The following is a 21,094-nucleotide window of genomic DNA, read 5'->3' on the forward strand; positions in this document are numbered from 1 at the left end:
CAGGAACCATAATTCATTTTCATAATTTATTTTTATTTCTGCTGTTCACACAGTAGACAGTGGAGAGATGGGGGGGGGGAGAGATGTCTGTGAGTTTAAAATAGTTTAATAAATAAGTCCGTGTCATGAAGGGGACCTATTGTTAGGCCATAATAAAAAAGACTCAAAGGTGGTTGTGATTACAGTCGTGTCATTTCAATATCTGCTCGAGATATACAATTTAAGACAAATAAGTAGTCGACACGAAACTCTCTCTCTCTTACTCTCTTCCAGTGCATTCTCATTACCTATACGGACACATGCTTGCGGCCTTTTGAGAGTGATATGCCAAATCTGGAGAGGGAGTCCTGGGTGCCACTTGGGGGGTCTACGCCCCTTTGTTGTCCAGCCTCACCTCCCACCTTTCATCTCTCACTCCTCCTTCGGACACGTGCAATACAGAGGCCAACTCTGACCTTTGAACTCTTGAGAGTGCTCATTGGCTGCGCTCGCTGCTGTAAAAGGAGACTCATCCCTGTCTCTCCCAGTTTACCCCAGTGCTCCCAGTAGCCTTGTTGTTGTGGTGTTGTGCTCCTGCTCCCTTGGTCTCAAAGCTGTGGGTTCTTGTCCTGGTTCTAATCTCTCAACATGGCCAAGCCCAAACCAATCTTCCCGTGTCGTCACATCCCTGGGCACCATAAAAGTTGGTTAATGTGAAAAAAAAAAAAAACATATTTGAAGGCACGGTGGCAAGTCGTTGGTTTGGATTTGGGAGTGATGAATACTTGTATAAATGGCAGATCCCACTGCACATTGCCCCTCTACCGGTTATGCAAGGTATTACTCATTTATCGTCTCTGTACATAAAATGGATGACTTATGTTTTTTATATAAATATTATATATATGGAAATAATATAACATCATTTCGGTATGAAACCCAATGCCCTGTATTCGATAGTGATGTTCTCTCTCTCTCTCTTTCTCTTTCTTTCTCTTTCTCTCGGTGTCGGACTTTTGTGTGTCTTTGCTGTATGCGGTAAGTGTGTGAATCGTTAGTGGGAGTGTCTCACTAAGGAGGGGGTGTGTTTCTACGAGGACTCTTCACAGGTTCATGGGTCCAATTTCAGACTTCTCTTTTTGCCTCTTCTCCTCTTCTTCCCTTCCTTCCTCCTCCTCCTCTTGACACTAGTAGCTGTTACCTTCGCCTCTCCGCCTCCAGTATGACACTATGTAGCTAGAAAGAGAGAATCTTTTAATATGTGGAGTGAGTTGTGTGTGTGTGTGTGTGTGCGCCTGAGTGAGCAAATGAGTCTCTCTGCTCAAAGACTTGTTGAGAGGTTGCGTGTGAAAAGGCCGACCCCAGCCATGTGACCATGACGTTTTTCTTTTTCTGTGGATGGGTAGTGTGAACACCGTAGCTCCTCTCTGTTGATTCCTTACTTTCTCTCAAATCAAAACTGTAAACTGCTGTCAACATCAGCCAATAGATACAACACGTTAAAAAAAAGTGACGGACCCGGTCTTGATCGAACACCTCCCATTTAGTTGCCATGGAGAGTGCCAGCGAGCAGTCAGTACTCTTGGCTGACCAACTCCTCATCCAATGAGAACACAGCATATGAACCAGTGAAGTGCTGAATGGGTGTACAATCTTTTTTTTTTTTTAATTATTATTATTATTTTAATTATTATTTTTTATTTTACAGTTTTTCCAAGGTGTCTAAAAGGTGTAATGTGCTATGTGGCAGCTATGAGTACTGTGTCTTTATTCCAGGTGTGAAACAATGCTGACAAATCAAGATTTTATTATTTGGCTATTTAAAAAGTGAACTGTATTTATGACACTATATAGACATAAGTAAAGCTGTTTTTTAAAGATTTGGATGTTGTGTTCCTTTTTGAGGTTATTGCAGTTGAAATATCAGGATAATCACTATTACACGATGTATTGAAAATGGTCTTTATTGCAAGAATTGGACAGAAAATATCACTTTTCAGAACATCTACAAATACACAACAATCTTAGTTATAAAAGTCAAAAATAAGTTAGCAAAAAATAAAAAATAAAATGGCAAAACCACTCTGTAGAAAAAGGGAACGTATTTACATCACTAGCATTCATAACCAGTTTAAATTAAGCAGATCTTGGTCAAAACTGCCATGGTACATATTGGCCCCACAAATAAACTCAATGTTTTGTTTTTTTTTAAGCATAAAAACACACAAAAAAAGAATGAGAGAAGGTCAGGGAAAGGTTTCGAAAAGAGGAAAAACTTAAATTAAGTAAGGAGAAAACCAGGCTTTATCATTTCTCTGTGGCTTTGTCAGACAGAGCCTAACAGAGATCCACTCTAGTAACTACGTGTTGGGCTCATGCAGTAAAGTCCTTGAATCTCTAGTTAGACTAAGCTCCCGTGGCTCTGACAGAAAGGTCTGGACCACGGGATAAGGCAGGGAATAAAGAGAATAAGGCCTCATTCGGGAACAGGAGGAATTCAGTTTGGCTGACAGACCCATTGATCAGCAGATTTACAATTCAAATAAATCACTCATAATTTAGTATAAGACACTCAGATCAGTAGAGCTAAAAAAAATAAATTAAATCAGAATTTAGGACAGTTTCTCAGCCTGCTTTGCCAATTACCATTTTCCTTTTTGTCTGTGGCTCTCTGTGCACCTATGGGTCCGCAATGTGGAGGCTCTATTTGGGAATGTCCATCGGAAAGGCTACAGCTCCGTCCGCTGCAGTGATGCTGTCCACGATGGAGGTCAGGGCACGCATGTTCCCCTGCTCTGGAGAGTCAGCAGCACTCAGGAGATCTACAAAGAGACGCATTCAGTATCTGAGCGAGGGGTTCACTGATCTGTCTGTGCTGTCTAATGAGTCCGTGTGTGTGAACTGTACTCACCCTCGCTGCTGTAGCTCTGTGTGCACTGCTCGGGAGTGCTGCTCCACTCGGGGCTACTGCAGCAGGTGCTGCCCGAACTGGGCTCGCTTGACGATGACACCTGTTACCATGGAGATACACACACAGAAGTTGCTGTCAGTCACTCTGTGAAGTGCTGTGACACGGCACACCCCGCCCCACACAGAGACACGGCATGCCACACACACACACACACACACACTGTCACACTCACCAGCAATGACCCCCCGTCAGAAGCAGACATACATAATTAACACTATCTCAACAAGAGACACCAGACTTGTCCATCGGAAAATAAAGCTCAACATGAAAGATCTTGTAACAAACCGTTTCACAGAGATATTTTGGCACCTGTTTCAGGTTCTTCGTATCGTCTCTTTGAACCTTCAGACAGACTAAAGCTTTTTATATTCTGGCACCTTACAGAAAAACTGGATCATAATGTTTAAAATCTCTTTAAATAATTGCAAGACAATGACAAAAAGAGTATTGTTCTGTGCCCTAATACATAAATTGCTACAGAAGCGTATCTATCCAATTGAAACCTTAAGACTGAAGCAGACTTTTGGGTAAATCAGTTCATCAAAGTCAAACATTTTTCCAGTTTTTGTCTATCTAGTGTTTCTTTCTTTGCATCGCGTCTTTTCCCTGTTTGCCTTTTGGCTCTGTTCTCGGTATGTGACCTTCTACCTCTAATCATCCCTCTTCTGTCCTACTCACTCTGGGTTGGGTTGCGCTGGGTCGGTAGTGCAGTCCCTGCTGTCCAGTCTCAGTGTCCTGCTGGTTGAGGGAAGACACCAGGGCCTGCAGCCTTTCGATATACTGGATGGCACTCCGCAAGATCTCCACCTTGGGCAGCCTCTGGTTTGGGTTCATCAGGGTGCTCCTCTTCAGAGCATCAAAGGCCTCGTTCACCTTCTTCAGGCGCCTCTTCTCCCTCATTGTGGCCGCTCTCCGACGGTCCATGGTAACCGTCTTCCTTTTGCACAGCTTACAGGCCCAGGGAAGGCACTGGCCCGGGCAATGGGGCTCGGAGTGAGGCGACAGGCTGGACGGGGAGGCTTTGTCCTCTGTTCCTGTCACCCCAACTCCAACACCCCCAGTCAGATTCCCACACAAGCCCATCATGGAGTTTCTATCCTGGTAGGCACCTTGGTCATATGCCCCAGGCAGGCGAGAGGGGAAGTAGCTGTCCCCTCCCTCGTAGAAGCGCTGGTCAGGGAAGAAGTAAGGGTTGGTCTCGAAAAGCTCCATACTGGACAACGCTGTGGTCTGAAAGGGGGACAAAGATTCCTGCTTCCCCTGGAACTGCTCTACTGTATGTGGTCTTCAGTCCTGCGCCTGGAAGCGTGTGTGTCAGAGTGTAGGTGTGTGTGGCTGTCTTGCTTTGGTTTGTGATGAGTGGAAGACGTGTGGAGAACAACTGGTGTGGAGCAACTGTAGGCTGGCATTTAAACCCCTCTGCCTGCTGCAGGATCACAGGGTTAAATTTAGCACGAGCCCCCAGAAACCTGACACGACGTTTAGCTGTTGCTGCACATCTACACTTCACATCTCTGTTGGGCCTTGCTCTCTAGGGCTTTAAGGCCCATTTGTGTGTGTGTGTGTGTGTGTGTGTGTGTGCCCTCGTGTGTGTCTTAAGAGACCAGGATATGATCAAGTTGCCGTGGAAATGGGAGAGATAACCTCAGATCAAAGATGTCCGTCTTGATGAGCTAATCCCAGACTTGCGTCCCCCCCTCCATGACACCAAACGTAAAGTCCCCTGCCCTGCCATGGGGGGCGGAGGAGGGGAGTGGGCAGTAGGGACAGTCTGGAGACAGCTGTCACTTCGACCAGGAGCCAATGATACGCAATGACAACAAGTTGTTTGACTCTTAGTTTTGGATGGGAAGGAAATGAGGTCAGAGATTTGTTTACTGGATACTCGGTCACAGATAAACACAACTACTTCTTGGGTTCAGAATGAGCGTTCAAACTTGATCGATACTAAATATGTAACAGCTCAGTTGATGTGCAAGCTCACGCCATTGTTGGGTCTTGGGTTTTTTTCAGCACATTCATTCCTCCTGACTTTCCCTCTGAGATGATTGCACAGAGTGAAGCAAGTGACCTTCTGGGAGCTAAACTAGTCAGACAGGCCCGTACAGGAACCGACATAGTACAGTAAGTCAAGAACCAAAGTTCACACTGGCTCCCGTTACTCTCGGAAATGAAGGGACAATAATCAGACGCTCACACTGAGGCATGGCCTTCGTTGTCCTGACCTCTTCCAGTCAGTCACAGCGTTAGCTCAGCCACCGGGTGTTAATCCTTCCAGGACATGTTTCACCTCGTAGCTCACCGGCTAATTCTGACCGGCTTCCTCTAGCATGGACATAGAGCCAAAACACACACTTCTGAAGTGGCCTTGGATGACAGGCATAGTGTGGGATGTGTTATATCACCATCATAGTTTTATCACAGTAATATACATATACGGCAGGAAATATAATACCCCAATATGTAATAATATGTGGAGAGGGGCATACGCTGCCAATTACACATCAAGTTAAGAGAAATCTCACTGTGAAGCCCCAAACTGACCAAAGGCAGTAAAAGAGTCTGAAAATAGCATTACATAAATAAATACTATCTAAAATTGAGTGTAAAAAATAAAAAAATAAAGCTATTTATTTTCCTTTAATCTCTAATCAGTTGGTAAATAAATGAAAACTTCTGTGTGAATCATTCACCAGCTCATTTCCAACATTTCCAACCTTCTTTTTTTTAAAGATATTTATTTATATTGAAGTTTTTATATGTGTACCTTCACAAACAAGACACACAAAGGAACAGACATACAAAATCAGAACCCCTCATCTACTCCCACCCTCAACCCTGGTACAGTACACTTAAGATAAATAAGACAATAGCATGAGTTCACCTTCGTTTACATCTAAAAGGCAAAAAAATAAAATAAAATACAATCAAATACTGCATGAGGTCCCAAATAGTCAAAATCCTAGAAGTAGACAAAGTAGTAATGGGGAGCAGGTTATATACTGACATACTAGTTAAACCGATGTAGTGATGGTAGTAAGGACAAGGAAGAGCCTCACATCTTTTCAGACTTCTCTGGGTTTCTCCTCAAACTAATAAGATTTTTTCAGGTGTGCTGTAGGATGTTAATTCATTTCCAACCTTCTTTACGCTAATACAGATAATGAGATCAACACAGGAGAGCTGAGAGGGTTGCATGAAAACTGAACAGCCTTTTCTGCGAGCTACCGTGTACAGCTGTAGCATCACTAAGCTGTGCAATTAGAACATAAGTATGGAGGTATTAATACATGTTGGAAAACGTATATCTTGATTCGTCTGAATTAGGCACAGGTGCGGCAGCTCGGCACCCACTGTTAACTAGTCCCTAGCTGTCATTTGATGTAGAGCACAGTGCTCTATGTTTTTCTGTTCTTTGTGATACATACTTTCAGTCCTGTGAGTAATAACTTTCACTATCTTGGACTGATTTATCCAGCTCTCATGGCGTATTCTTTTTTCTTTTCCTAAGGGGATAGTTTACCAGCACGCCTGGACAGAACAGAGCGGCAGTCATTGTAATTAATTGCACTTGCCTTTTAGAGATCTCTAGTATCTTAATGACTCTTAATTAGTGTTCGACTAAAGGCCTGTGCACAGGGAGCCTAAATCTATGTAGAAACACAATAAAAAGTGTATCAACGGGCAAGATGGCCATACAGCATGTTGTCTGCTACAGGCGCCTAGTTAGACTGATTTACTCTTCTACTTATATTTACGTTCTCTTATGTGTTATTCCTGTACTTTACCTATTCATTCTTGACTTATGTTCCCCAATTTCAGGGTTTGAACAATAAAGTTACAATTACATTCACACCTTGATTATGAATTTCTTGAAATCTGTTTCCTATCCCATTCAGTGTAAGATGAAATGACTCGTTGATACAAACAGAGGGGTTATCTCTGGGATGGGGGGCAGTGGTCTGGATTGTGGTTTAGTCCCGGGCTTTGGCTTTGGGTTTGGGGTTGAGGCAGAGTGCAGAGTCCAAGCTTGGCGCAGGGCTGCGGTGGGCTGTCAGGTTAGTCTGTGATGGATAGTCACTGATGGTGCGAGCGAGTACAAAGACGCCTGTGTTGCTCTCGGGGGTACAGCGGGGAGGGGGTCTGCAGTGTGTCAGAGTCACTCATAACCCTCTGTCATCTTAACCCATTGTCAGCAGAACGAGAGAACTTGCGCGCGTGTGTTTTGTAGTTTCAGGCACACACTTGTGTCTTGTTTGAAGAATAAGTCCCCCTCTCAGCATTTTGAAGTGAACACTTGAGATGCAGTAAACCAGTTGGTGATCGGGTGTTTATTTATTGTTTGCAGATACTGTATGTTCCATCATAAATTCAGTTTAGACTTAGGAAAAAATACAGATTAAATCAAATACTAAAGTGATAGATTGATCCAGCTGTATCTTTTTTTAAGCTGGTATTTTATATTGTAGCTGTTTGTACCCCCATGTAAGACGAAATAAAATACATTTTAATATCTATAATTACATTTGATTTTATTCTAATCTATTGATGTGACAAGTAAAGATTTCAGGGAAACCAAACAAATCGCAATAAACTGATAGAAAACTATAAATAACTGCAATTTATAACAGACAAATTATTTAATTATTAAATATTTATACTCATAATACATTTTGTATGTGTGCCACGTGTGTGTTTATGTGTGTGTGTGTGTGCATGTGTGCAAGCAGGGATTGCCCTGTCACTGGCAACACTGTTCCACTTCTCCTCAGTGACAAGCAGCAGCACATTGTCGGACAGCTGAAAGGAGGAGGATGGGGGGGAAGGGCGGGGGGATCAGTCCGCCTCACCCCAGGTTAGCCTCAAGATCACTGACCTGGAGAGCTGCCATCTGAGCGCAGTCGGGAAATCTCAGATATGTAAGAGGAGAGTAACATAACAGTCAAGTCGTGTTGATTAAAGGTGGATAAACAAGGACAAGTACAGACTATATTCAGCGAAATATACTGTATGTGTTTGGTGACAGAGGTCCTTTATTTTCTTATGTTTCTTATTTCTCATATTTCTTTATTTCCATGACAGAACTATATAATTTGGTAGGTAAAACAAGAGCATTTGTTGTTGAAATCTTATTCATAAATTACTGACATAGATGTAAAAAAGAATATGTTAATATCTAAAAACCTCATTCATCATATTTGCCTGTGGACAAATGTTACATTTTTCTATGAAAAACTAATGAAAGGACTCTCTGGGTTATCTTAATATTAAATTAAGTGTCTTTAATTTTCACTCAGATTAAAACCAAATACATATTCCTCCTCAGATTAGTTTCCAATTAATTCATTCAGTTCGTTTCACAAAACGTTTTATAACTTCTTTTTTTTTTTACCTTAAAGATACATTTTATAGAAATATCATGTCTTCGTTAATTGATGAAAAAAACATGGTCAACTTATAATCCGTTATCAAAACATTTAACTTTTAACAACTAACTTTTTAGAGGACGTACAGTTACGTTAAGGAAAAGTGAAGGATGCTGTGTGTTTCTGTTTTACTCTTGGTGTTCATCTTTCCGGTTGAAGTCTGGATTCATGAAACAATGTTATGGACTGATAAAGTGCCTTCTGGAAAAAAATACATCATGGTCACCATAGTGACAGCAACAGATGCCCAAGTGTGTCGCCATGATAACTGCGAGTCCATTACTGATCCCTTCGATATCAGTTTTTCATACTGCACAATGCAGAGCGCTCTTCTTTCAGATTATGGTGATTTCATACTGACTACACGACATTAATAGTGAAAGATGACAAAGCAGTGTACTCCTCCTAGATGAACATCGACACAATGTGATGAAAGCACATCTATCTGCTCTGGAGCAAATGAATGGGAGCAGTCAGTGCTGATTACCACTCTGCTATGCCCCACTATTTCTGTTGAGTAATGAACCTTACATAAGCAGCAGTGCTGTCGCACTTGACTGATGTCTAAAGGTGATGTGACACTACTACGGCCCGACTAATCATTGGGAGAATACTCCCATTCATTCCCGTTCAGAATGAAGTACCCCCACCTGTGTTTTCACAGGGCTCCGGAGGCCCGGAGAAAGCTTTCTAAGTCAAGGGGGAAACAGTAGTTCTGTAGCCCGGCCATGCTGCTGCTCACTGGGGCTTTTATCGCACAGTAATCCCCTACAACAAACAGAATGGCCGGCATGTGCATACGCAGCTGTCGCAGTCTTAGTGCAAGTGGTGTCATGTTAAATCACAGGAATGGACTGAGCCCCTGAGCCATCCGCTGCCCTTCCCTTCACTGGCATGCCACTCACTGCAAGGCTCCAGCACACATGGACAAACAACCATACATACTCATACCTACATACATAACCCACTTCCCACTAACATACTTTGCAGCACATGGTAGCCGTAAAGCTATTCACTGTAAATAACCTGTGCTCCACTGATACAAAACAACAAGATTATTAACATGACATAATATTCCAATAATGCCAGAAGTCCGATAAGGCCAACAGCATCCATCTTTTTGAGACTGCCAGTTTCTGCTTAAGGCATCTGGCAGCATAAAGTTAGGCCCTCATAAAAATCTATCCGGTTTAATTTGAAGGCAATTTACACCTTGACATCGCCCAAGTGTAAACCACAATCAGCATAGCTCCTCTAGGAGACACGGCTGAATCCTGTCTGAGGTCTACAGGGCTTCAGAGTGTTGTGAGATCTGAGTGGACGGTTATGCGGAAACTATGCCCTGATCCCAGTCAGCCCAGTGGTTCAGTGTCATCTTGCATATCTTGGCCTCCTGCTGTGGCTACAAGGAAAGACAACGTCTATTATGTTTCTCCTCTAATCTCGTCTTAATGTGTCGCATCTCATTACCTCATTTCCTCTCCTGTTTCTACTTTTACTTTAAAATTCTCACTTTCTTTATGCCTTTTTCCATATTCCTATCTTTGTTTTTTCTCCGGCTCCAGTGACCTTCTCCCATGTCACCGGTGGGACAAATTTAGCGGCCTCGTTTCTGGAGCGACCAAATAGTCGGACACAACAGAAGTAAAGTGTGTGTGTGTGTGTGTGTATGGAGGTGAGAAAGAAAGGTCCTGGTCACACAGATACAGTTACAGATATCCAGACACAGAACCAAGAGAAAGGAAAGAAGGGTAAACAGGCCGAGGCTCGCCATCCTTGAGGTATGCCAAGGAAGGGCACAGGAATTGAGTGACGCAGAGTTATTGGGGTGTGTGTGTATTTATAAAGGATCTTCAAAAGTACAAGAACAAAAACAAAAAGATTAAAGTCAGCAGGAGCAATAAAACGATAAGTATGGGCGAAAATATGGGAGCAATGTTCAACACAGAGCTTTCATCCTAACTATTTTCTCTCTAGGAAGTATTGCGTACGCCATAGGGGATAAAGGGAGAATGTGTTAAGTTATTCTGGGATGTTGGGATGGAGGCGCTGTTGCCATGGAAACATGCAGATCCCTTACCACTCCCTAGACTTTGCCATTCTGGAGCTGCCAAGCTCTGGGTGCCATGTCACCGGGGGTGTTATGCCATTCTTCGGCTTTTACGCTCTGTGACGTGCCAGACGGCGCGGACGAAGCAGTATGCCATTCTTGAATTAGATGCCGAGTGAGGGAAAGCATTTTTAGTATGGCTGTTATGAGCATTTCATACTGTAGTGCAAATAACAGGGAGGACAGCAACACCTACACGCCATGTGGCGCTTGCCAGTGGTGGAATGTAACTAAGGACTTTATATAAGTGGCGTAAATTAAAGAAAAATGTGGTTTAGTTTTTGTTGTTATGATTTTAAAAGATGTATTGATGTAGATCTAACAGTATATTCAACTAGAAAATTCCCGCAGAAATTGTGAGTGAGAGTGCCGGGTGGGCTGTTGCTGGGGGTCTTAGCATGTTAGCATTAGCATGTTAGCAATTATTATACTTTAATGCTGTCTCTGTCATTTTAGACAGACGAGTTCAAATTAAGTGCCAATAACTGCTAAAATGGCCGCCGCTGGGCTTCTGCCTGCCGGCCCTAATCAGCAGAGCAGTTACTGCACCTGTTAGAATGTCAGTTGGAAATGCTGACAGAGAGAGAGAGAAAATGCTGAGACCACCCCTCGAACAGGAAGGATTTCTGGCCAAACCGTATTTCCAATCATTGAACCGAAATCACTGGGAGCATCCTGAGCCCTTCCTGAACGTCTACATAGTTATTTTGTGTTGATAAAGTGAAGAAATGTGACCTTTAGAGCGATTCAAAGAAGCGTTACTTCTGCTTTCCTCCAGAAATGTTCCCGCCTTTTTAACATGGCAGTCTATGAGGCTGTGGATGGGCGGTAGTGGTGCAACTTTGTGTGTTACGCCAAAACTATAAGGCTGACAGCTTTAGCAGACGAATGTGAGTGAGAAGACAAATTTTCCTACGTTTCTATGTATAAATCATGTCTGTAGTGGGGCATTTGAGGCCACGGTAGTCGAATACGTTTTATTTTTTCACTGATTTTTCTCTCTGCTCCTCACTCTAGCTGATGATGTCATCCACTCTAGGGCAAACATTCCGCGCAATACACACCCATTATGAACCCAGAAATTTGACTAAAAACCTGCTTGACTTTAAGACTTGATAGTTTAAAAATGGTAAAAGCTGTCGATGAGTGAAGTGAATCACTGAAGAGAAGGCAAGAGTACCTACATTTTAAAGTTTAAATGAAGTCTCTTGGTGAAAGTATGCCAGAGCAGTTCATTGTTGAAAATGTCTGTTGAATTTTTTTAATTTTTTTCGGGCTTTCCCATTCATTCCTATCAGAAATTTTCGCAGTTTTTTGCCGGGTGGTGGCCATTTCTCTGTATTTTGTTAATGAAATAATTAGATGAATCAAAATGGAACTTCATTAGTTACAGCCTTATACAAAATGAAGATTTGCTTTGCTTTAAGTCAAAAAAATCACTACAGTAAAATGCTGCTATATTAAAACATGAGGAATAATAATGTAATCATAAATAATGTGACAGTCACATTTTCACCATTAAATACATCCACATTTTATACGTTTAAGTACATTTTTCTTAAACTAAAGTGCTTTGCCAGACTTTCCCTTTTTCCTCCACTTGTTTAAAAGTACACATATTTAATGGAAATGTCTGTACAGGCTGTTCTGTGGGCTTTAGTGGACCCTTGTGTGTTTTCAGATGGTGAAGAGCTTCACTGGGGACTTTCCACACTCAGAAAATATTCCCTAATGAGTAATCATTACCTAAATAACACCCTGGACTAACATAGCTGCAGTATTTATGCACAAGTTAGATAGCAGCGGTCTTACAGCACTACAGTGTACTGCAGAGGGGACGGGGGTCCGTCTCCCCTTTCTGGACCAGAGGACAAAAATAAGGCGGACACAAGTTAGCCAAACAGTGAGTAAGCAGAGGAGAGTTGCAGGTGCTGGAGCCCAGTCAAAAAGGAGAGGACACATGACAGCTGGCCTGTCATACAATGACTTATTCTTCAGCCAAAACACTCGCACACCACACCCACACATAACTCCGTTCACCAGTGGGTACTGTACATCAACCGTCGCCGTGGACAACAGAGTGAACTAAATGAAACAATTAACTGCAGACTCTTTATTGCTTTAGAAAACAACTTGTTTTATTCCATGACAAGTAGAAAAAAAAACACAACTATATTAGCTGTACCATGTTTAAGTACATTGGTCTGTCAATAATTGCAACAATTAAGTGTCAATCTGAGCCAGCATTAATAGTTTATTTATTACGGCGTCTTTTTGAGGTCTGCATTTAGAGGGAGTTGTTGTTTCTGGATTCACAATGGCGGTAATAAGTACAACAGGCTACATTAATCTTTCATAGGTTTTATATAGCTAATATAGCTCAGACACCAGCTCAGTGCTGGCGCTAGTCACAACAGGAGGCATGCTCTATATACGCATTACATGTTATTGCTGGTACTGTACAGCTTCTGTGGGCACCAGACACAATATTGAGACTTCTCCCCACCTGCTGGCAGAAAGATTAAGCGCAAGTAAAGAGCATTTTCAAAAGAACTATAGCGATATTCCTTCTACGCTAAACAGAGCCTGGTTAGTTAAAGAGTTAAATGCTTACCGTCACTGGACATCTGAGCATTGTAGAGCATACTGTATTTGTAGACAGCTCTCACACACACACACACACACTCTCACACACACACACTCACTCAAAGTAAATAGCATCTACTTGCTCCGGCAACACAATCATCAAATAACGCAGAAACATCTAAATAAAATCAATAATATACAAATTAAAGTTCAGAGTCATTACATGGCAGTGTAACGCTTAATCAAACCTCCAAAGTAAGTAGAGCGCAAACGTTCCCACGGAGGAAACGTTTGGTAACATTATATCTAGTAACAAATGCGGCTTTTTCTGCTTCATTAAGAGGTGAACCATCTTTAAACAATTAAAACTGATTTATAAATAAATTAAATACAAAATATACAGAAATTGTTTCACTTACGTTCAAAGAAAGGGGTGTAAAGTACCCTGTTCTGAACGATAACATTTAAACTTTTACCAACAACTTTTATGACACAGGTTACTGCAGGCATAACTGTCAAAGAGGCTTGGCAATTGTAAATATTCAATGCATATTAATATCAAATTTACTAACCCCCCCGAGAGGAAATTACAGTAAATACTTCAGCTGTGCATTCTCAAGCAAGTTAAATTCAATTCTATGTTTTTTTTAAAATACTATGTTGAGAGAAAACAGGACTCAGGCCACCACGTGTGTATTTTACAGTACATTCACTTATGCTGAGAGAACACGTTTTATAAAGAGCTTAGAGGGGGGGGATACTTTGATGGAGCTGCAGCGGCCGACAACAAAATGACGATTTTAAGACTCTTTCCTGTTTTTTTTCTTCAATCCTCTCTTCATAATTCAAATCTCAGAGCCACAATGGGGGCGAAAGGAGAACGAAAAGGCCTCGAAGATGCTTGAAAAGAAACGTCCTTGTAGTCACATACCTGCTTTGACTTTCCTATTTTTGTCGAGAACAGAGTTCGAACAGAACTGAGGCGAGCAGTACTTGTTTTGTTTTTTTTTTAAATGGCACGTTGAACAGATGCAAAAAAAACTAACGAGAAAGCACAGCCTGAAAAAAAAAAGAAAAAAACAAGCCTTCATGAAATTAAAGCTCACACAATCTGCTCTCTCGTGTGACCTCCTAATAAATAAATAAATACTTCTGCCTTTGTGTCCCTTATTTAAATGTGAGCTCCCTACGGACCAAAACGAACACTCGGCATGACAAAGTCCTGCGTTTCATTTTAACAATACTTCTAGGGCAGTGTGACGCGAAAACAAACCATGCAACCGAAAGCAAGCTTTACCAAGTGCTATACTTTGTGTGTATCTGTGAAGGTTTTAAAGGTAAGGTGCGCGCTTTTTGTGTTTCTACGAGCAGCAAGTGTGTACCAGAGTGCATGCAGCTGTGTATTATTTGTAGTTCAGGTCTCCAGAGCCTGACTGATGTGTGACTACGAGTGTGTGTGTGTGCTTTCTTTAGAGGATAAATATCTTAATAACTTTTTGAATGATCTTCCCACACCCTGGACAAGGAGCCTGGAACTTGTGTAACCTCCTCGCACATGGGAAACAGGTTAGCAGGTGAGCCGTACGTCCGTGTATTATATTTCCGTTACGCGGTCGCACTCGACAGAGCTTGCAAGGCTCCAAAAGAGCCTCAGGCCTAACTTCTTCTACCTCCATGCCCAGATTTTCCTGACTCTCTCCTTCTGAGAGCTGCTCATCCTTGTGGCAGCTGGAGGGCCACGGGCCCTTGCCTCGCACCATAGACATAGTGGGCAGCGGTCGGTCAGCTGTGGAGCAGGAGGGCAGGATGACAGGATCAGACACCGTCCTGCTGCAGTCTGGGACATCGATGCCTGTGTCGCTGTCGTCTTCCTCGTCGTGGGTGGTGAGAGAGCTGCATGCCGGGATGTCGGGAACGGAAAGGGAATGGGCGAGTCGGGGGACGTCTTTGTACCAGTTCTTACGTAAAGCCCAGCAGCGAACACAGTACCTCTGGAGAGGCGTGTTATACTTCCTGCACTCGGTGCACTGCCACGCATCCTGAGGGGTGGACACAAAGTTTAAATCTACAACTACAAGCAAACACTACAACACACAGTGAGAAAAAACATAACGGAAGATATAAACCTGCGTGGAGATCTCCGTATCAGTGTCATCACTCAGACACTGCGAGTCTTCGTCCGGCTCCTCCTGCATCTGGATAAACATACAAGACATTTGATTAAACATCTTGTAAATCCTCACAGAAAATAATTAAATTATTTTTCTTACCTCTCGATCCGCTTTCTCCTCCTTCCCGCCTCCATCGTCATCCTCGGGTGGAGTTTCCCCTTCTCCTCCACTCCATTCTTCCAGCGCTGCCTCCTTCATCTCGACGCTCACCTGCTCGCTCTCGCCCTCGGTGAGGAACCAGAGGTCGTCGGTGGTGTCCGACACGATCGCCGTGTCCTCCTCCTGTGCAGGAGACAGCTGACACATCAGTCAGACCACCACTATTACACTCCAATGTATGCCACACGTCATGGTTAAGCATGTTTTTAAGCTTGAAATCCCCTGAACCAGCTGCTACTAACAACACGGGAGTTTCTTACTTGGTTTGTGTGGATGTCGGTAGAGCCATTGCTCCTGCGGCTGTAGTTACTACGGAGATTACCCAGAAACCACCAGGGCAGGCCAGAGAGGTCCCACTCGTCCAGGGTAACATCCAGTTTGGGCCGTTTGCAGGCTGACCGTGGCAGGCCTTCAAGGGAGTCTGGAGAGGGTTTGGAACCGTTAACTCCAGGTACTGATCATACCGCTCAGTACAACTGCGACAGACAGTTTGCTCACCATCGTCTGGCTCCCGAGGTCGTCTCTGGGAGGGGGTTTGCAGGAGAGGCCCATTACTAACTGCCTCCAGCCCTGCTTTCACCACACCTCCGCACATCTACACAGGGAGGAAGGACAAAAATTAGAACACAGAGCCATAACTGTGTACTTGGAGGACTCGCAGCTCCTTTTCGAGATGGCCTCTGGGTATTGGGTTGTGGTAAAGGGAACAGGGGGGCTGGGCAATTAGGGTACGGGCCAGTGGGGAGGGAGGTAAAAACAAATTTAGGAGATAATAGTGTCACTGAAACTGTGTGGAGGGTAAAAAAAAAAAAAAAAAAGAAGCAGAGAAATTCAGGTAGGAAAGCCAGTGTACTAATTAGCACAGTGATGAAACTTTTAATATGCAGTATGTAGGTCTGTCAGAAGTATCAAGACTTTGATACTTTTTCGATACCACATGTTTAAAACAATGCAATCTCTATTCTTCACACATTTAGTAGTATAAAAACACATTTATTAAACCAGAACGACAATTAACTAACTAACTAATTCTTCATTGTACCCCATTGATTTAACACAGTTACACTGTCATTCTTTGGAAAACACTGCAACTGCTTCTCAATGACTTCAGTTACCAGAAAAAACAAAAAAAATCATCTTACTTTGCATGCCGAGGACTTTTTAACTCGTTGCTGTGGTATCGAAAGACGTATCGAGTATTGTTTTTTTAAAAATTAGTATTGAATCAAATTTTAAAACTCAGGTATCATGACAACCTTAGTCATATGTGCAAAATAAAATCATAGGATTTTAATGACTTAAGATATGATCCATGTGTATACTGTAAGATAAGAAAGAAATGATTGCTTCCTATTAATCACAGCAGATTGCTAGTTTGATTAGACCTTAAATTTAAATCTGATTGTAGCTCAACATCGTTGAGACAAAAGCTTTAAGCTTTAAGGTGGAGTTTGGAGGGAATCGGAGAGAAGGGTGTAGGAACGTGGGGGTGGGTGAAAAGGTTCAGGGGTTACTGTTAGGCCTGTGGCTGGAACGGGAGCTGTGATCCTCCAGTTCGGAGCAGAGAAGAGAACTCTGAGACAGACAGAGAGAGTGACTCTGCCCCCCCATCCACTGGGTGGTGCTGGTGGCTCACAAAAGGAGTGCAGAAAATACCACCAGACCGAAACCAAGGATGGGGTTGTACAGAGACGGTGCCACTCTGTACAAATGCACACCAACGAAGACAGCAGACCTTACCTCCTCTCCTCATTACACACAAGCAGAGAACGGCCGCCTTTATAATCTGTGATTTGGGCCAACAGCGAGGCCTTCTGCTCTAAATGTCTTATCAAAAAAAAAAGCTTTTATCTTGTAGCAGCTTTGCACTTTTAGTCTCTTCCCTTTGTATTCACACGTGTTGTGTGTAGTGAGGTGAGAAAGGTTGGGGGTCTCTGTTTCTCCTGAGCACCATGCTTCAGCTTTACCTGACCACGATCCTCCACTCCGCCCTCTACACATTCACGGCCCACAGAAAGATTCTCTGCAGCGTCTGCATTTCAGATGAGACACAGTAACAGAAAAAAGGACACCCCCACCCTTTAATTATAGCATCATACACTCTCTCACTAAAGGCCTTCTGCGGTGGCTTTGTAGGACAGGTTGGAAAAAAAAGCATTCTTCTGGTCACCACATCCCCGAGAGATGCACATACTATCACAAGCACTCACATACAGGATGGCAACACAGTCACCATATTCGCAGGGATCTTCACTTCAAAAACATGTTAAAGGTGCAAATTAAATGATGAATTCATCAAACACAAAGGGGAAAAGAGAAAAAAAAGACAATTGAATTTCAAATCATCACAAATTTAACTGCACAAAATGTATTCATATATATATTGCTTTCTCTTTGACGATCCCCCAAGACAGAAACATTGTTTCACATACATGATGAATAAAGCGTTAAATAAAATTGGAACTTACCAGAACAACCGAGCACAACTAAGTATTTCTTGAGCATTTCATACACCGGGCTGTAAAATGAGAATATAAAAGTTTAGAATCTTTAGTTCAGATGTGAGTTTATGCATGATGTATAACGTGATGTGTGTGTATACCTCGGGTTTTTGACAGAGAAGCTCTCCACCTCCAGCAGCTCTCCCAAAGGGTCATCCTGGCAGTGGACTATGTGCTGCCTCTGTTTGTCATACAGTTGCCTCCCCATGATGTACTGACCCAAGTAGTGCATCACCTACACAAAAGACCAGGATGTTAGTCATCACAAGGCACCCAGTAAGCTGAACCCTGGGGAGGACCACTCATCAAGGTTACGCCTTCACCTGACAGCTCACCTCTTTGAGCGTGAAGACCTCTTCTTGGGCTCCGGCGACACGCAGAATCTGCAGGAGAGGGGCTTTTGGTTGTACCTGGGGACAAAAAACAAAACAAAAACACTTTCACACTCACTCAAACAAATTACACATGTAATGTTGGATAATTGTACAGACAGAGTAGTCATTGTTTGTGTACCTGATTTCCCTCTCCAGGTAGTGTCCTGCATGACGAGCATGATGCCGGAGGCTGGGCTGATAGGGAGCTCATAGTAAACGAACAAAGTCTGAAATCCAAAATTATAACAAGACAAAACAAGACTTCAATTTGGGGTTTCTCCTTCTCTGCTTAAACACAAAGTACAATTATAATTGCAAAGAAAATGATTTTAAAACTCTGGAAGTCAGATCCTGTGCCTCAGTTTAAGATCTGGTTAAGTGAGCTCATTGGTATACTGCATATGGAGAAAGTTCGGCATGATAGGACAATCTTAAATATAAATTTTCGGATATATGGCAGCCATTTCTGGCTCACCTTGACAAAAAACACTGATCTTGACCAGCAAGGGAGTTCATGGAGTGCCATCCACCTTTACCATCTCTGTTTGTCTCTTTTCTGTGTCTGTTTTTTGTAACTTGTCTTTTACAAAATTCTAATAAAAATATATAATACAAATAAAAAACAAGGCTTCAAATCTCTGATCTAGTGATGGGAAGTTCAGTTTTTTTAGGGAGTTAGATAACTTGACTCCAAGAATAGTCGGCTTTCGGCTCCCAAATGGCTTTTCATTTTACCACTTATGCCTTTCATAATTCAGCCAAATATTTTGCGCTGATTTAACTTGTACTTGATTTGTATCATATGTACACATATATCATTTTTATATATTCAATACATCCTTTGTACTTAAGCATTCAAAAGTAAAAAAATACATTTTCTAATATCAATAAATTGCTGTAGCCAATTGTTTTTTATTGCATGTACAGATCTCTTGTAACTCTCCGAAACCACCCAATGAATGTGCTTTCTTTGAACCGGCTCGTCCACGAACGACACATCACATATATATTTTTTTATAAAGGCTGCACGATGCACGTAATTAACCAACGCCCACGAGGCTAAAAATCAACATCAACTGTCAGATTAATGACAGCTTAAATTATCTAATCAAATCCAAACATTTAAGCGACGTCAAATCCTCTTTATTCATGGTGACTGCGCCAAAGAGGAGTCGTTACACCACCACCACCACTTTCCCCCCTTCAATAACAAGGCCAAGCCGAGCTAACGTCACTGTGAACGGCCGCATAGCTCACGTTAGCACACACAAAGCTTTCTGAACACGCACAGTGAGCCTGCAGGTGAGATTAAAACACCTGGGTAACGTCTGCAGCTGAGTAATCTGCTTCAGTTACTGACAAACGTGTGTTAGCACCAGCGGGCTAGCTGTTTCCTGAAACAAACCGTCGGTTGGGAATTGAACTCACCGCGATGAGTTGACATTACTTCACAGCCGCTACATTGTTGCACGCACGCCGCGTGTGCCCTTAACACACAGCCGACATTGTATAAATACACGCACGGTTTAATTAATTTGTTTCGAAACTAACTCGATCACTGACAAGTGTAGGCGGCCAACTGAACTACAGATTCAAAACGACTGACGACGTCTTCCGGATGCGCAGCTGCCACGTTAGGCCGCACACAGGAGTGTGGCGCCCCCTGCTGGCAGAGAGAGCGAACAGCACCGTCCACACATAGTACTGCAGGCACACAATGTTTGTTTGATGTTTGTCGAGTTCTGTGTGTTTTTTGGAACCACAACTCTGCCCAAACTTGAAAAGGGATGGTAATTGCAAAGAAAATGATTTTAAAACTCTGGAAGTCAGATCCTGTGCCTCAGTTTAAGATCTGGTTAAGTGAGCTCATTAGTATACTGCATATGGAGAAAGTTTGGCATGATAGGACAATCTTAAATATAGATTTTCGGATATATGGCAGCCATTTCTGGCTCACCTTGACAAATATAACACTGGAGTGCCATCTACCTTTACCATCTCTGTTTAAGTACTTGTTTAAGTGCTAAAATGTTTCTTTTCTGTGTCTGTTTTTTGTAACTTGTCTTTAAAAAAATTCTAATAAAAATATATAATACAAATAAAAAACAAGGCTTCAAATCTCTGATCTAGTGATGGGAAGTTCAGTTTTTTTAGGGAGTCAGATAACTTGACTCCAAGAAGTGTCGGCTCTTTAAAAAAAGCTTCATCAACCTTGTAGTCCTTGCAAAGGACAACTCAGATCAACTTATTCTTCCTTTTTTATTTCTTTAACGATGAGTCTGATGGCATAAAATAAATGGTGGGATTGAATAGAATAGAGTAGAATAGGTTGATAACCTTCAAAAACAGAAAAGACATTCATTAGTCTCAAATAAATAAATAAACAGTAAATATTTTTTACTCAAAGTTTCTTGATTCTTCATCAAAGTAATCCAAGTTAGCATCTCAAACCATCTACATAAAGTTTCATTATACTTAATTAAATTCACTTAAATCATAAATAACAATTAGCATATCAGTTATTCAAATTAAACTGTAATTTACTTAATGTTGCATTTACTGCCCTCTTCTGGACTTTACTTGTTTACTACTTCCTTTTTCCCTTTTCCTTTTTTTTAAATTTCTTTTAATTAACCCAGTTAAAACAAGATATCCCATTAAGATTTTCCTCCCTTCTCTACATCTCCCACATTCTATTATACTTTTGAAAACACTCTCCACTGTTCCTGTCCTCCGCAACCCTGCCATCATCTCTTCCCTCTCCCTTTCATATCCCTGACAATCAACAATCACACACTCTGTCTCTGTCTCTCTCTC

At 42.2% G+C, this 21,094-nt stretch overlaps 3 protein-coding genes across 12 annotated transcripts in view; 1 reads left to right on the forward strand and 2 right to left on the reverse strand.

Annotated features, from left to right (window-relative positions):
* The window catches only part of ppfia4 (PTPRF interacting protein alpha 4), a 52,223-nt gene extending 51,339 nt beyond the window's left edge, over positions 1-884 (forward strand). For all 9 annotated transcript variants that reach the window (XM_027279833.1, XM_027279830.1, XM_027279832.1 and 6 more), the window contains one exon: positions 274-884. In XM_027279833.1, coding sequence (XP_027135634.1) covers positions 274-317 — 44 coding nt within the window. In that variant the 3' untranslated portion in view covers positions 318-884. The remainder of the gene's footprint in view (positions 1-273) is intronic.
* A 1,502-nt stretch (positions 885-2,386) lies between these two features.
* On the reverse strand, positions 2,387-4,809 carry myog (myogenin). Its single transcript, XM_010738811.3, has 3 exons — positions 3,629-4,809; positions 2,891-2,990; positions 2,387-2,801 (listed from the first exon to the last, which is right to left on the reverse strand). Exons 1-3 carry the CDS (start codon positions 4,160-4,162, stop codon positions 2,683-2,685), a joined length of 753 nt encoding a protein of 250 aa, XP_010737113.1. The 5' UTR covers positions 4,163-4,809; the 3' UTR covers positions 2,387-2,682.
* A 7,789-nt stretch (positions 4,810-12,598) lies between these two features.
* On the reverse strand, positions 12,599-19,910 carry mdm4 (MDM4 regulator of p53). Of its 2 annotated transcripts, none has more exons than XM_010738809.3 (11): positions 19,706-19,910; positions 18,417-18,504; positions 18,239-18,313; positions 18,005-18,138; positions 17,871-17,920; positions 17,370-17,434; positions 15,901-15,997; positions 15,663-15,823; positions 15,343-15,525; positions 15,199-15,267; positions 12,599-15,111 (listed from the first exon to the last, which is right to left on the reverse strand). In XM_010738809.3, exons 2-11 carry the CDS (start codon positions 18,486-18,488, stop codon positions 14,542-14,544), a joined length of 1,476 nt encoding a protein of 491 aa, XP_010737111.2. In that variant the 5' UTR covers positions 18,489-18,504; positions 19,706-19,910; the 3' UTR covers positions 12,599-14,541. The 2 variants fall into 2 exon arrangements, with proteins under 2 accessions (XP_010737111.2, XP_010737110.2); XM_010738808.3 differs by having other exon boundaries at positions 15,343-15,540.
* Between the last annotated feature and the right edge of the window lie 1,184 nt (positions 19,911-21,094).

Source organism: Larimichthys crocea, chromosome VI, assembly GCF_000972845.2.
Source record: "Larimichthys crocea isolate SSNF chromosome VI, L_crocea_2.0, whole genome shotgun sequence".
NCBI lineage: Eukaryota > Metazoa > Chordata > Actinopteri > Sciaenidae > Larimichthys > Larimichthys crocea.